The sequence below is a fragment of the Salmo salar genome, chromosome ssa29, assembly GCF_905237065.1.
Source record: "Salmo salar chromosome ssa29, Ssal_v3.1, whole genome shotgun sequence".
Lineage (NCBI taxonomy): Eukaryota > Metazoa > Chordata > Actinopteri > Salmoniformes > Salmonidae > Salmo > Salmo salar.
Genome location: NC_059470.1, coordinates 17,242,306 through 17,257,967, shown reverse-complemented (window position 1 = coordinate 17,257,967; position 15,662 = coordinate 17,242,306). Strand labels below are relative to the sequence as shown.

The 15,662-nt window shown below is 44.2% G+C and overlaps 2 protein-coding genes across 2 annotated transcripts; both read right to left on the bottom strand.

Moving 5' to 3' along the window:
• Positions 1 to 591: 591 nt before the first annotated feature.
• LOC106590307 (uncharacterized) lies at positions 592 to 8,129 on the bottom strand. The gene is made up of 11 exons (XM_014181182.2): positions 8,042 to 8,129; positions 7,642 to 7,802; positions 6,675 to 6,879; positions 6,287 to 6,452; positions 6,042 to 6,096; positions 4,190 to 4,462; positions 2,553 to 4,048; positions 2,117 to 2,192; positions 1,096 to 1,339; positions 830 to 934; positions 592 to 713 (listed from the first exon to the last, which is right to left on the bottom strand). The coding sequence occupies exons 2-11, from the start codon at positions 7,798 to 7,800 to the stop codon at positions 685 to 687; spliced, it is 2,808 nt and encodes a 935-aa protein (XP_014036657.2). The 5' UTR covers positions 7,801 to 7,802; positions 8,042 to 8,129; the 3' UTR covers positions 592 to 684.
• Positions 8,130 to 9,060: 931 nt separating this feature from the next.
• LOC106590309 (bucky ball) lies at positions 9,061 to 14,080 on the bottom strand. The gene is made up of 8 exons (XM_014181185.2): positions 13,446 to 14,080; positions 12,862 to 13,041; positions 12,430 to 12,611; positions 11,564 to 12,340; positions 10,673 to 11,393; positions 10,105 to 10,200; positions 9,788 to 9,904; positions 9,061 to 9,345 (listed from the first exon to the last, which is right to left on the bottom strand). The coding sequence occupies exons 1-8, from the start codon at positions 13,450 to 13,452 to the stop codon at positions 9,314 to 9,316; spliced, it is 2,112 nt and encodes a 703-aa protein (XP_014036660.1). The 5' UTR covers positions 13,453 to 14,080; the 3' UTR covers positions 9,061 to 9,313.
• Positions 14,081 to 15,662: the final 1,582 nt, after the last annotated feature.

Here is a 15,662-nt window from a genome sequence, read left to right as displayed (position 1 = left end):
GCGATAAGCCATCCCATTTGGTTTGCGCTTGTTGGGACTATCATTTGTTTTTCAACAGGCCAATGACCCAACACCTTCAGGCTATATAAGGGCTATTTGACCAAGGAGAGTGATGTGTGCTGCATCAGATGACCTGGCCTCCACAGCCACCCGACATCAACCCAAATGAGATGGTTCAGGATGAGTTGAACCACAAAGTGAAGGAAAAGCAGCCAACAAGTGCTCAGCTTATGTGGGAACTCCTTCAAGACTGTTGGAATAGCATTCATCGTGAAGCTGGTCGAGAGAATGCCACAAGTGCGCAAAGCTGTCAAGGCAAAGGGTGGCTACTTTGAAGAATCTCAAATATTGATTCATTTACCATTTTTTGGGTTACTACATGATTACATATATTATTTCATTGTTTTGATGTCATCACCATCTCTACAATGTAGAAAATAGTACAAATAAACAAAAACCCTTGCATGAGTAGGTGTCCAAACTGGTACTGTATACACATGGACACAGCCCTTTACTGTCCCCATGGAGAAGCAAACCAAGACAAGCACTAGTCAAGTGTTTATTTATTGTACATTTCATAAATAGTGAGTACATACATGGTGAGCTTTAAGAGTTAATTCGTAAGTGTAGAGGATAACAATAAAAGTGCAGTTACTTCACTTGTTACAACGTGCTCGTGAAAAATTAGCATCTTGTGTCTTTTCTGTGAAGTCCTGAGGGGGGAAACAAATGTTGGAATTGAACAAAAAGGTGACATAACATTTCAAAAGCTGCTAAAAGTGTTTTACACACAGTAATGTACAGTAGGGTTTTTACAGTAGAGGACTACCTTGTGATTGAGAAATGTGTTTTTTCTGTTTAATCATTTGTCTCGGTCCGAGCTTAATATTACTTTCATTGTCAGGGTTGGACAAAGCCGCTTTCCACAACTTCTCTGTAGGAACAGAAATGAAAGGGCCATTAGTCACACATGTCAACGCAAATGTTTAAATAAACTTAAATATAGCAACTGCCAAACGTTTAAAACGCTCTATGGAACCAAAACAGGCTAAAACTGGTTTACACATTACATCAATAACAATGCTTTGGGCTTACCTTGTTGAGATTTCTGTGCCGCAAGGTAGCATTGGTCCTGGTGTTGGTCTTGGTCTTGGTTTCTCCATTTGTCCTGAAGTGGGACAGAGACGCACACGCCAAGGTTCTCCTCATTTCGCTCCCTGATGACATTGCCATGGGGATGGCGTCGCGGCCCCCCCAACACAGCAGCAGGGGGCCGATGGGGCTCGTCACAGGAACAGTTCTTCTCCCTCAGTTTTGAGTGCGGACCCATGGGACACTGCTGGATGGATCAAGAATGTATTTGACCACTTAAAAGGTGCACTGCAGAAAACGCGCCGCATTTCCAGTGGTGTAAAGTACTTAAGTAAAAACACTTTAAAGTACTACTTAAGTAGTTTGGGGTATCTGTACTTTATATTTGACAACTTACTTCATTACATTCCTAAAGCAAGTCATGTACATTTTACTCCATTCACTTTCCCTGACACCCAAAAGTAATCATTACATTGACAGGAAGTTGGTCCAATCATGCACTTTTAGAGAACATCCCTGGTCATCCCTACTGCCTCAGATCTGCCAGAATCCCTAAACACAAATGCTTAGTTTGCAAATTATGTCTGAGTGTCGGTGTGCCCCTGGCTATCTGTAAATAAATAATTGTTTGCTTAATAACAAATGTGAAATGATATATACTTTGATAATCAAGTATATTTTAAACCCAATACTGCTAGACTTTTAATCCATTTTACCAGGTGACTTTCACTCAAGTCATGACAATTGGGTACTTCTTCCAACCACTGACCATTTCCTGGTTGCTAAAATTCTAATAGTTTGCTTAAATTCAGTTTGACAAAAACAAGCAAGTATAGTGTAGAGAATCATAGCACCATTAAAACCAAAAATGTGCTATTTTCAGCTGGTGTATAAAACGGGAAGTAAAAACCAAACTTAATGGAAGCATAGAATGTGTATAGGTTGGCCCTATTCAAAAGTAGTGCACTATATATATATATCAAATAGTGTCATTTGCCAGTGTACAACAGTGTGCAGTACTTGCCTCAGAGTGGCGCTTCATGGAGGAGTGAGGCCTCCTGGGGTCCCTCAGTTTGGGCCCCGGTCCTGCCCGACAAGAACTGTTAGGTAGATTGATATTTCATGTCATTACGGCGGGAACATGTCATGTCAAACCAGCAGCAGACAAAAATACTAATTGAGAGCTTGGGACAATAAGGTTCTGTCTGCAAAGCCATGATTGAAGTCATTGGCTTTAAAGTTCTAAGCCCACATTGGTTTGAATGGTGAAAGCCATTTTTCATCTTGTATTCTTTTCATCTTGACTTGGGGTACTTAGTACTGTGTATGTAGAGAACATTGAACATAAGGCTATGTACATTGACAAATGCAGATTGAACCTTAGTCCCCAAGCGCAACATACTGTACAAAGCATAATCCAAAGTCCAAAGGCATAAAATGTGCCATGCCACAACCAATACCTGTTCTCAGAGGTCTCACCCTCCGTCTCTTCGTTTTGTGGTCCGCTGGGAACATCTGACCCGGAACCTTTCCTTGTTACCCGCCTCCGGGCGAGGCTTTTGCAGGCTGCACACGTCTGGGCTAGGATATATTCCTCCCATGGTGGAACGGGGACCCCTTGTCGTTTTACAATCAGAGCATCCAGGCCTGGTCCTGGACTGCCAGGTATCTTGTTCACGTTGCATTTTGTCGTCAAACATCTGGCACAGATGCGCTCCCTTTTGTGGCCACCAGAGGTCACCGTGTTCACATTGAAGGTCCGGTTAGCACAGAACTCTTGATCAGAGTAGCTCCTCCTGTCAACCTTGTCTCCGAGTCTGCATCCCTCTCCCTTAAGCCTGAGTGGAGCGGTTGTAGTGACTGAAACACAACGAGGACCTTTAGGCTCATGGTCATGGTTTGGTTTCCCTTTGGGGCTAGACAGCTTAAGTGGGCTGCCTCTGAGGATCCTGCGCTGCTCCTCAACATCAGAAGGCATCTTGCTGTGATAGTAGACGTTGCCAAAATCACCCAGCCAGCTAGTTGAGGGACGGTACGTGGGTAACCCCCCAAAGGAGGCATCCTGATGATCAAGGTCACTCACCGCACCCCTCTTTTGACTGGTATCTGGAGATGTGAGAGCATTGTCCGTTTTGTTAGGACTGGATATTGCAGGTACCTCCATCACATTGGGGACCATCTCTGCCATTGATATATTTTCATTCCAAGGGCTCTCCACCATGGGGGCTTCCTCCACTAGAGAGACCACCTCAGCTGTGGGGACTTTCTCCGCCCCAGGGATCTCAACCTCCACCATAGGGACCACCTCAACCGTGGGGACTTCCTCCACGACCACGGGGCTCAGTGCCTCCCTGTGTGGCTCCATCAGGCCCTGCTGGAGCATAAACTCTGCTGAGGGGACGTACGGTGCCAGAGACGCCGACCACACAGACGCCTCAATCTTCCTCAGCTCTTCTAAGTACTGCATGTCAAAGGGCAGGTGGAGGATCTTAAAATAGACACTCTTGGAGCCGTTCCCACTCAGTTCTCCGTCATTACTTGAAAATTGAGGCCCATCGGCATTGTGGCTTTGGACCACCACTCTGTAGTCCATATCCGATTCAGAAATCCCTGGTCGTTCGGCCAGTGTTTCCGCGATGAAAGAGTCACAATCGTCAAGAGCAAGGAAGTTATCTGGTCCGCCACTCGAGGGCGACCCATCCATTAGAAGTATATCCGTGCAGGCTTGCTGGAGACACTGATCCCTTTCCTCCCCAATCAAACCCATCCCCTCCTGGCCATGGAGCATCCTGCCCTGTGAGGCCTGGTGGTGGAGGGAGGAGGAAGAGCAGAGCTGCATCAAGTCTTCATCGGTCCCAGACACGCTGTGGGCAGTGCACAGTTCAGATGTCTCATGGGAGTGGAGGATATTTAACCCTGTAGGCGTGCTGCGGCACTCCAGCCTCAACTCCTCCACCTAAGACAATAGGATGGTATTTTGTCAGTTTATATACAAATTTGCCTTGCGTCATAACTCATTACGAGACACCAAAAATATACAGAAACAGAACACCAGGAACTGTACAGGGGATAAAAATAAATGACAAATTCACAACACCTCTGTCTGGAACACAAAGCTGCCCTTCTGGGGTGCAGCAGACCTGGTGGAGATAGGAGTGTTGGAGGCGGGTGCCAAAACAATGTCCTGGTAGGCTGGTGATTTAGACATCACCTCCTGCACAGCAGAGGCTGGGGATAGTGACTGGGCAGCTGTGCAACTGGTATCGCTGCCAGATTCAGAGTTGGTTTGGACATTACTTTTCATAGACGAGTCAGCGTTAGAGAGTTTGGGGTCAGAGCGTGCTGCGCCTAATGTTGGCTCAGTCTGTACCTAGGATGAAAGGGGAATATTGTCTTAGTACTGCTGTATACAAAATAAAAACATTCAACATAATACATATAGGTACATTGCACATTATCCATATGTACAACCACAGTGCCTTCGGAAAGTAATTAGATCTGTTGACATTTCCCACATTGTTACCTTACAACCCTTTTCTAAAACAGATTAAATAAAAATCCTCTGCAATCTACACAACACCCTATAATGATAAACCATAAACTGGTTTAGAAATGTTTGATTTATTAAAAAAATTAACTTATTTACATAATTATTCAGACCCTTTGCTTAGATAACTCAAATTGAGCTCAGGTGATTCCTGTTTCTATTGATCATCCTTGAGATGTTTCTACAACTTGATTGGAGTCCACCTGTGGTAAATTCAATTCATTGGTCATGATTTGGAAAGGCACATACCTGTCTATGTAAGGTCCCACAGTTGACAGTGCATGTCAAAAGGAAACCATGACATGAGGCAAAAGGAATTGTCGGTAGGGCTCCGAGACAGGATTGTGTCGAGGCACAGATCTGGGGAAGGGTACCATAAAATGTCTGCAGCATTGAAGGTCCCAAGAACAGTGGCCTCCATTCTTAAATGGAAGACGTTTGGAACCACCAAGACTCTTCCTAGAGCTGTCCACCCGGCCAAACTGAGAAATCAGGGAAGGGCCTTGGTCAGGGAGGTGACCAAGAACCCGATGGTCACTAAAAGAGCTCCAGAGTACCTCTGTGGAGATTAGAGAACCTTCCAGAAGGCCAACCATTTCTGCAGACAGCGCGCTTGGAGTTTGCCAAAAGGCAGCTAAAGGACTCAGACCATGAGAAACAAGATTATCTGGTCTGATGAAACCAAGAGTTAACTCTTTGGCCTGAAAGCCAAGTTTCACATCTGGAGGAAACCTGACCCCATCCCTACAGTGAAGCATGGTGGTGGAAGCAGCATGCTGTGGGCATGTTTATCAGCAGCAGGGACTGGGAGACTAGTCAGGATCGAGGGAAAGATGAATGGAGCAAAGTACAGAGAGACTTAATGAAGACCTGAGTGCTCTGGAGCAGGTTCTCAGACTGGGGCGAAGGTTAACCTTCCAACAGGACAACAACCCTAAGCACACAGCCAAGACAACGCAGGAGTGGCTTCTGTACAAGTCTCTGAATGTCCTTGAGCTGCCCAGCCAGAGCCCGGACTTGAAGCCGATCGAACATCTCTGGAGAGACCTGAAAAGAGCGGGCAGCAATGCTCCCCATCCAACCTGACAGAGCTTGAGGGCAGAAACTCCTAAAAAACAGGTGTGCCAAGCTTGTAGTGTCATACCCAAGGAAACACAAGGCTGTAATCACTGCCAAAGGTGCTTCAACAAAGTATTGAGTAAAGGGTCTGAATATTTATGCAAACATTATCTCTTCTAATAAATTAGCAAACATTTCTAAAAACCTGTTTTTCTTTGTTATGGGGTATTGTGTGTAGATTTAGGGTTAAAAAAATATATTTTGTCAACTTTAGAATAAAGCTATAATGTAACAAAATGTGGTAAAAGTCAAGGGGTCGGAATACTTTCTGAAAGCACAATACCTCAGAGTTGATCATCTCCCTGCTGGTGGCTGGGGCATTGTGCTGGTAGCGGAACCTGTGGGCATCAGTCATTATAGACATATCCATTATAATAGTATGAGGTGATTTGATGTATGAAGGTGTTAATACATTGTATGGTATACTGATGTATAAGAATTCTTTGGTGTATTTCACACAATCATTGGCTTGGCATACGACATTGGTAATGAAAGCAATGTGAACTTCAATAAAATACTCCAAACAACCTGCGTGCATGGTAAGCCATGGTCTGTGGGTAGTGGGCGGTGTGGTAGTGGGGGTTGATCATACGCCTGTAGTCCGCCAGGTGGAGCTGAGAGTGGGGTAGGATGTAACCCGGAGGCTCCATGTAGGGACTAGGCTGGAAGGGACTCTGTATCATACCATAACCTCCTGACAAACAGATTCAAATTCAAACAGTGTCCATCTTTACTTTAAGTGACAAAATTCACACACATGACCTACATGGTACTTAACAGATTTTAGTGTATAAACGTGGCCCTTCTAGACCCTGGTCAAAAGAAGTGTACGATGTGTGCCATTAGTGCAATAATAGGGGGCCATTTAGGATAAGACCAAGGCTTTACTGGAGGTCAATACCTCCATGGTACTTACCCATCCCAGGGAAGCCACAGTAAGGGTTGTATGGCATGGGCCACTGATAGGGTAGAGCAGAGGGGTATAGCTGGGAAGGGTATGGCTGGGAAGGGTATGGCTGGGAAGGGTATGGCTGGGAAGGGTATGGCTGGGAAGGGTATGGCTGGGAAGGGTGTATGTAGAAGAATGGTCTGCTGTGCTGGATGTGGTGGGGCTGCTGGTGCTCAAATGACAAAGTAGATTATTTTTTTTATTCACAGGATACAGATTATAGTACACAGTTCAATGACACTCTTGCCTTGGTGTATTTAGTCAGATTCCGTTGCGCAACATTATTGCGCATGCGGCAGGTAATCTAGTGGTTAGAGCGTTGGACTTGTAACCGAAAGGTTGCAAGATCGAATCCCCGAACTGACAAGGTAATAATCTGTCGTTCTGCTCTTTTGAGAATAAGATTTCTCTGAACTGACTCGCAAAATGTTAAACAAAACGCCGTTATTTGTATAATCGAACATTATCCGTTTGGAGTACTGTTTCCACACAGAATTCGATTAACACAATTTGTGACAGGTAATCCTAGGTTGTATTCATTAGTTTGATTCCATAACATTTAGTTGCAAATGTTTTTCAACAGAAAACGTTTGTTTACTCTAAGCTAACGGAACAAAGCGGGGAGACCTACCAGGGATGTATTCATTACAGATTGATGCAAAACATTGTTAAACGAAAACGAGTGTTTGTAGGACAGAAATTAACTATGTCCCCTCGTTTGTGCAGTTTGTTTCCATTGCAATCAGTAACGAATACGCCGCTGAAATTATCAAATTTAAACTGTTGTAAAACGTTTTACATTGAGTTTAGCAACGGACTAAGACTAATGAATATACCCCAAGTCTCACACAGGAGGATCTTCGTAACTATTAAGACAGAAGGAAATGCCAACAAGTCCAAACATCCGCTACATTCACTTTCCATAAACGCTTACTTGCTGGTGTGGGGGCTGGTCCTCAGGACGTGGAACTCCGTAAGGTCCAGGGTGGCCTGGGTGTCGGGGCCCCTGGCCCGGCTGAGGTCCATGGGCTGGGTTGGGCCCACGAGGGCCCGCTCCAAATGCATGCTGTGCTGTAGACGCGGTTGTTTCCATATCTGTAGGAGAATTTAAAAAACGCAGGGTGAAGAGTAGGATATTTCCAACACAATTCAGTCCCCCTTCCTCATCTCATCAATCAGTGTTGGTATTATCTACAGTTTACTATGTTTGTTTGAATTTTCAAACGCTTTTGAAAGTATGTCTAAGCACGCAAACGCTTTAAGAACACTAAGCTCTTTAAATTATTACGCTAAAATTGGGGGGGAGAGGCAGGCAATGAACAAATTTTACTTACTCGCAAAACGAATATAACTATCTAGGAACCAGTATGGCAGGCGTGATGGGAATTAAATAGGGAATTGAAGAGGGTTGGGCCATTGACCACGTTTTGGATTTTTAAAAATGATAGCCGATTACTAATTATTTCAAGGTGCACCTGATTCCGTTCACCCAACTACCCAATCAATTCGTAAAATAGGTTGTCGTAATGACGGTAGAGACACGGAATGATCGGCTATGAAAAGCCAACTGACATTTACTCCTGAGGTGCTGACCTGTTGCACCCTTGACAACCACTGTGATTATTATTATTTGACCATGCTGGTCATTTATGAACATTTGAACATCTTGGCCATGTTCTGTTATAATCTCCACCCGGCACAGCCAGAAGAGGACTGGCCACCCCTCAGAGCCTGGTTCCTCTCTTGGTTTCTTCCTAGGTTCTGGCCTTTCTAGGGAGTTTTTCCTAGCCACCGTGCTTCTACACCTGCATTGCTTGCTGTTTGGGGTTTTAGGCTGGGTTTCTGTACAGCACTTTGAGATATCAGCTGATAAGGGCTTTATAAATAAATTTGATGGCGCTCATTGGGCAAGTTCCTTTTGCATGACCCGGTGCCACGGGTGGGCGGAGTTTGGTATTTTAGAACATTCCATTGGTCCTTAAATTAAATCTCCAGGCACCGGGCCATGCAAAACAATCTCGCCCGTTGTTTTCACTTGCATCATTACCAGTAAATGTATACAGCTAACGAAAACTAGCTTGCACGTCAGTAATTGAAAGCAATAACTGTAATTTGCAATCATAACCTAAATAAGACTGTCAGCAACTTCACAAATGCTATGGCAAACTGACAAAATCCTACATGGCAATAGCATTGCCTCATGTCAAGTATTGTAACATTTGCCATTTATCAAGTTCTTTCATTTTCTAGCATAAAATGTGTATAATTCCAAACCATATGAACACTTACTAGCAGGTGTAATAAACCACAGCCAGGGTAGGGTACAATGAAATTCATTTTAATGATGCACACAATGGTCAAGCAAATCAACATTTCAAAGCCACCAACCCTGTGCTGGTGAATAAGTAGGTATTTTACCCCAAAAAATACAGTACAGTGCTAGCTAACAGGCTGTGTCTATAGACCTGAAAGTGTACTTTATTAGCCAAGGAGACTTTAACCAAGTCTCCTTGGTTTATCACCCCAAAGAATAAGTGTCCATCTATATTGTGCAATCTACTAAGTGCTATTTTTCTGTGCCATTTTATTTGATCAATGGTGTGACATTAACATCTTGTGTCTCCTCTCTTGGTGGACCCTGGAAGAAGCAGAAGAAGATTAGAAAAGGATTCATACACCAACATAACACAGCCATTCCAGTGTTTAATTGCTATATTGTAATTACTTCACCACCATGGCCTATTTATTGCCTTAACTCCCTTATCTTACCTCATTTGCACTCTCTGTATATAGACTTTGTTTTCTTTTGTTCTACTGTATGTTTTCTTTATTCCGTGTGTAAGTCTGTGTTGTCGTATGTGTCGAATTGCTATGCTTTATCTTGGCCAGGTCGCAGTTGTAAATGAGAACTTGTTCTCAACTAACCTACCTGGTTAAATAACGGTGAAATACATTATTATTATTTTTTTAAACAGCAAGGTTTTAGTGCACTGTAAAAGGGAATGAGGTTCCATTTAGGATGCAGCCCAAGTATTGCCAATAGTGAAACAACAGCAGAAGATGAATGAAAAACACATTACCTTTTCCCCTGTGACATCGTGGTGGCTCCTCTTCCTCGTCATCATTGTCCTTTTCCTCATCTCGCACTCTCTGGTACACCAATGGCTTCCACAGAGCTTTCCTCAGTGCCAGTCTTTCTGAAAACAACCAGACCTGAACATTACGTTCTCACATTCATAGAAAACACATCTGAAGTCATACGTGTCAGGCGTTTGAGGGGGGCTGATCATAGATCGCCACTCCTACTCAGATTATTGACACATGTCAGTGCTGCAGGTACTTAGGACAGCTAAAGAACATCCATTAAAATCTATTGATCGGGATTGGTTTATATTACCTTGCAGTGAGGCCTGTGGTTTTCGTCTGGGCTTGGCCCTACCTCTCTCCCACCTACCCAGTTCTGAAGTCTCAATGCCCTCTCTGCATAGTCCATCTAGAGAGGGGCAGATCTATGGTTTAGTGTATATGTAACAGTATAGCTTCCGTCCCTCTCCTCGTCCCTACCTGGGCTCCTCTGCACACATCGACAACAGCCACCCTCGAAGCATCGTTACCCATCGCTCCACAAAAGCCGCGGCCCTTGCAGAGCAAGAGGAACAACTACTTCAAGGTCTCAGAGCGAGTGACATCACCGATTGAAACGCTATTAGCGCGCACCCCGCAAACTAGCTAGCCATTTCACATCGGTTACATATAGGGAAATCAAATATCAGCCAACTCTGGCCCCAATAATGCATGAGTAGTGCGATGTTCCTATTTCAATGCGAGTCCATATTTATGTCAATGATGCCCTAATGGGCATCCTTGGGGCCATTAGAGTGAACCCATTAGTTTACTAATCAAATTGCAACGGTCGGAGGTTCAATGCCCGTTCTAGACAATCTATTTTTACGAAGAATACTTACCTTCGCATGTCTTGTGTTCCTTATCCCCTGCTTCCTGCCCACCTTCCACCACATGGCCTTCATAATACTCCAGCTCTGATCCCACCAGCACCATCTCTGGTTCCTCCTGCTGCTCCTCTGGGCCGACAGCCTCTCTACACTGGCCTCTCTTACAGCTGGGTTTGGGATGCTGTTGGATGTGTAGAGGCTGGTGTTTCTTGGGGACAGAGTGCTTCTGCACGACCACCCTAGTGGGTTGCGCGCCCTCATCACGCGTCCTTGCAGACTGTTGTTCCTGCTCGACAACATCATCAGAATCCCCCGCCTCATCATCGGCGTACACCCTCGGGCTGTGATGAACTTTAACCCTGCTTGCCCCTCCTTTCAACAGGTTCGAGCCACAGCAGGCGCACAAGAGCTTCTTGGACTTAGGACAGACTTTCTTAACCCCTGGCTCTCTGAGGTGCTCGACCTCTGCAGGGAACCTCCTCCCTGCGTAGACGGAGCTTCTGGGAAACCGATCCATGTCCTCCAGGTCGGTGGAGAACATCTCCTCTCGGGACGATAGCTCATCCAGGGAGGGACTGAGGACGCTTAGCCTTCCGTGGGCAGTCTGTGGGGGGCAGTAGTAGGAGTAGTAGTGACGGGCTGGGGAGGAGGTGGAAGCCTGGAGGTCTCCACACAGCAGAGCAGAGCTAGAGCTGGCAGAGCAGTCCTTCTGCAGAGTTCCAGCTGTCAGGACCTTGTCCAAATTAAATCCAGTTAAAGTTTGTCATAATATAGAGAATACAATGAAACGCTTACAAGGTGTCAAACACCGCAGAATGAATGAAATGCTTACAAGGTCTCAACAAACACTGCAGAATCAAAAAAAAAAAAAAAGATTAAATTAAAATGATAGTAAAAAGTTACCTTGTCAAAGGGCAGATGGAGGATCTGGTAGGAAAGGTCAACATCCAGTTTAGACAGACCTTTCCTATCTGGAACATCAAATGTTTCTTCCCCACGTTTAGTTTCCTCTAAGGCTTGCCAGTCAGAGGCTAGGGGGGATGGTAGTGACTGTGTGGAGAGCAGGTTGGAGCAGTGGCCCTGCCACCTAGATCCCTCAGTGGAACAAGTACCATCTGGATTGGTGCCGTCCTCCTCTGCGTCGTTGTCTACGTTTTCAGGTCTGGGGCTGTCTTCTGACTGCAAGACAGCAGACTGGAGGCAAAGATTTTCCAAAGAACAGCGATGAAGAGACCCCTCCGCATGTTGCTGCGGGTCCAGGTTCTCCTCATGAATAGATGAGCTGTCCAATGGGGGGTCTTCGTCAGAGTCTACAGCCCAGCCCTCCTGACCCAGCCTGCCGAGACTTCGGCTTGACTCACCGTCATAGACTGCCGCCGCGGAGTTACCGACGCTGAACAACCTGCCCATCGGAAACGACGACTGCAATTGGCTGCCTTCCAACTTACCACACGAGGCTCCGTGACCACTGTGTACGTCTCCCACCACCTCACAAGATTTCCTTCCCCCATCTGGCGAGAATATTCCGGAAGACTGGGAAACGACACCGGAATCCAGCTCTTTCTCAGAACCCTGCATCTCGTTGGCCCGGAGTTTGTCCAGACATTCTATGAGCTTGTTGAGCGCATCACTCGGGTCCGTCTGAGCCTCAGAACAAACCACCTCTCTCTGGGTGTGATCCTGGTGGTGGTGAATTAACTAATTAATGAATGAGAGAATATATAAAATAGCCTTATTCATCTGTGCACAAGTTGCACGAGAATACATACATGGTGGTGTTGTTGCTGTTGGCGGAACATGGGGTCATGCACAGGAGGTAGATGAAAATGAGGTGGTTCATACATGCGTCTGTAATCAACGGGATGCATGTGTGGCGCAACATATCCACCAGGATACTGCATGTATGGGTATGCGGACATGTATGGACTAGGACGTCCAAAGGGATAAACTCCTGCAGAGAACATAAGATTTTTTTTTAAACAATATGAACATGCAGCAATATTTGCATCCAAGAATATCACTAACTAAAACAGTAATAATCCACTGATATTATGGTTTGAGAAAAACTGTATGTCGCAAATGGAGGTTTTCCCCTATATAGCGGACTAAAGGGTCCACGTCCAAAGCAGTGCACTACAGCACTATATAGGGTGCCATTTGATTTGGGACCCAAACAAAGAAACATGAAAAGGTAGGCCTACCAGAACCAGGTAAGCCATAGTGGTTGTATGGGTTATTCATATTATGCCACTGATTGTGATGATGATACATGTTGTAGTAAGGTTGAGAAGCCGGCTGAACATAGAAGAAGGGCCTTGGGTGATTGACCTGTCGCTGGTTATGCTGACCGCTTTCCATCGACTGTGGGTGTTTGCTCCCTTCTGTATATATATATAAAAAAAACGAACAATCATTGTCATTCCATTATGTTATGATTAATCAGTGTTAATTAAAAAAATAAATAAAAAGTTTTAGGTCATATAAGTTCATCCAGAGAGCTTCAGAATCACAAATAATTGGTGCAGACTCATAGCAGCCGAGTGCCAGACACATTGTGTCTGGAGATAAGGATTTGCCTGGAAACCCGACGGCAACAAACGCTAATTTCTGCACGACGTAGAATTCTACGCAATTCAACGTTGGGTTTCCAGGCAAAATGACAGCAATGGAGTTGGCAAGAGTATAAACAGATATAAGACCAGGCTACAGTGACAGACTTATATCCATATTTAAACTTTGAAAACACTTGACAGGTAAATAGACAAGGGAAATTTGATTGGCCTACCGTCCATTTTCTGATGTATCCAACGATTATCAAAATGAGAGCGCTGGAAACTAGATGAGGCCTACTTCACAATGTTACTACTACAAATTGGAACCACTTTTTTCCCTTCACTGTCTCACAATCAAAAGAGCATCCTACTGAGTAATTTTACTTGGTAGACTCTTTCAGAACTATACTAAACTCTAATCTTCAATAGTTTGAGCTACGGATATCTACCGCCCAACCCGTTCAATCAGTTTTATAGATTACACCTGTGCTCCTAATTTGTTTTTTTGTAGTTGTTTTTTTTATTAAATTTTTTTGACATTTCACCGACATTTTCTTCCAGAAGAGGGCGCCATTTGCCTTGGAGAGACATTTGAAGATGGACCCTGAGGATTCGATTAAGTTGCCCGAGTTGAACCCGGCTATGGCCAATCACGTGACCTGGCGAAGGCGGTGAGGGAGGCGCGTCGTGCTCAAATCGAACGGTAATCTGCGCTGCTTGGTAATATTGTCAACAATGCAGCATGGTGCATCGTTCATAAACATTCATCTCTTTTACATAAAATATATGTTCGAATTTTCAAACTAGTTTTAATTGAGGAGGCAGATAAAGCGGTTTTATCAAAAGCAATTAATTGTGCATGTGAAAAGCCCAAATCTTAGTCATTACTCCACGTGCTTAAAGCCCCCATGCAGTTTTTGTAATTTTATTTTTAAATCATCACTTTGTCTAATAAATCACTGTGTGTGTTTCTTTAACGAAAATAACTCAAATATATATATTTTTATCATTTATTTACTGAGCCTCCTTTGGCCCTTGAAATGCTCAGTGTGATCGCATGGGTGTTAGGAAACAAATGTGAAGATATTTACATACAGAGCCCCAATTGGCTGATAGGTTGGTCTAGAGCCCATCCCCTTATTTACCAAGAGAGTTTTCATCTATATTTTTCGTAGATATCTATTTACCACCACAAACTGATGCAAGTACTAAGACCACACTAAACTAGCTGTATAAGACCATAAGCAAACAAGATAATGCTCACCCAGAAGTGGCGCTCCTCGTGGCCGGGGACTTTAATACAGGCAAACTTGAATCCGTTTTACCTCATTTCTACCAGCATGTCATACAAAAAACTCTAGACCACCTTTACTCCAAACACACAGAGACACGTACAAAGCTCTCCCTCGCCCTCCATTTGACAAATCTGATCATAATTCTATCCTCCTGATTCCTGCTTACAAGCAAAAACTCAAGCAGAAAGTACCAGTGACTGGCTCATTACGGAAGTGGTCTGATGACGTGGATGCTAAACTACAGGAATGTTTTGCTAGCACAGATTGGAATATGTTCCGGGATTCATCCGATGGCATTGAAGAGTATACCACATCAGTAACCGGCTTCATCAATAAGTGCATCGACGATTTCGTCCCCACAGGGTCATTACGTACATATCCCAACCAGAAGCCATGGATTAGAGGCATCATCCACACTGAGTTAAAGGCTAGAGCTGCTACTTTCAAGGAGCAGGACACTAATCCGGACGCTTATAAGAAATTCCGCTACGCCCTCCGATGAACCATCAAACAGGCAAAACATCAATACAGGACTATGGTTGAATCCTACCTCACCGGCTCTGATGCTCGTTCTACATTGTAGAATAATAGTGAAGACAGCAAAAATATGAAATAACACATATGGAATCATGTAGTAATCAAAAAAGTGTTTTAAAAAATCAAAATATGTTTAAGACGGAAGAAGGAAAGAAATTACAGAAATTAACTTTTTACAAGGTTAATTGAAATGCATTCTAGGTGACTATCTCATGAAGCTGGTTGAGAGAATGCCAAGAATGTGCAAAGTTGTCATCAAGGCAAAGGGTGGCAACTTTTGAAGAATCTCAAATAAAAAATATATTTTGATTTTTTTAACACTTTCGGTTACTACGGCCTACCCTGGCCAAACCCGGACGACGATAGGCCAATTGTGCGCTGCCCTATGGGACTCCCAATCACTGCCAGTTGTGATACAGCCTGGAATCAAACCAGGGTCTGTAGTGACGCCTCTAGCACTGAGATGCAGTGCCTTATACCGCTGCGCCATTCGGGAGCCCCTTTTTCTAAAATGGATTAACTAAAACATTTTTGCAGTCTTATACAATACTATATAACAACAAAGACATTTTTGCAAATGTATTAAAAATTAAAAACAGAAATACCTTATTTACATAA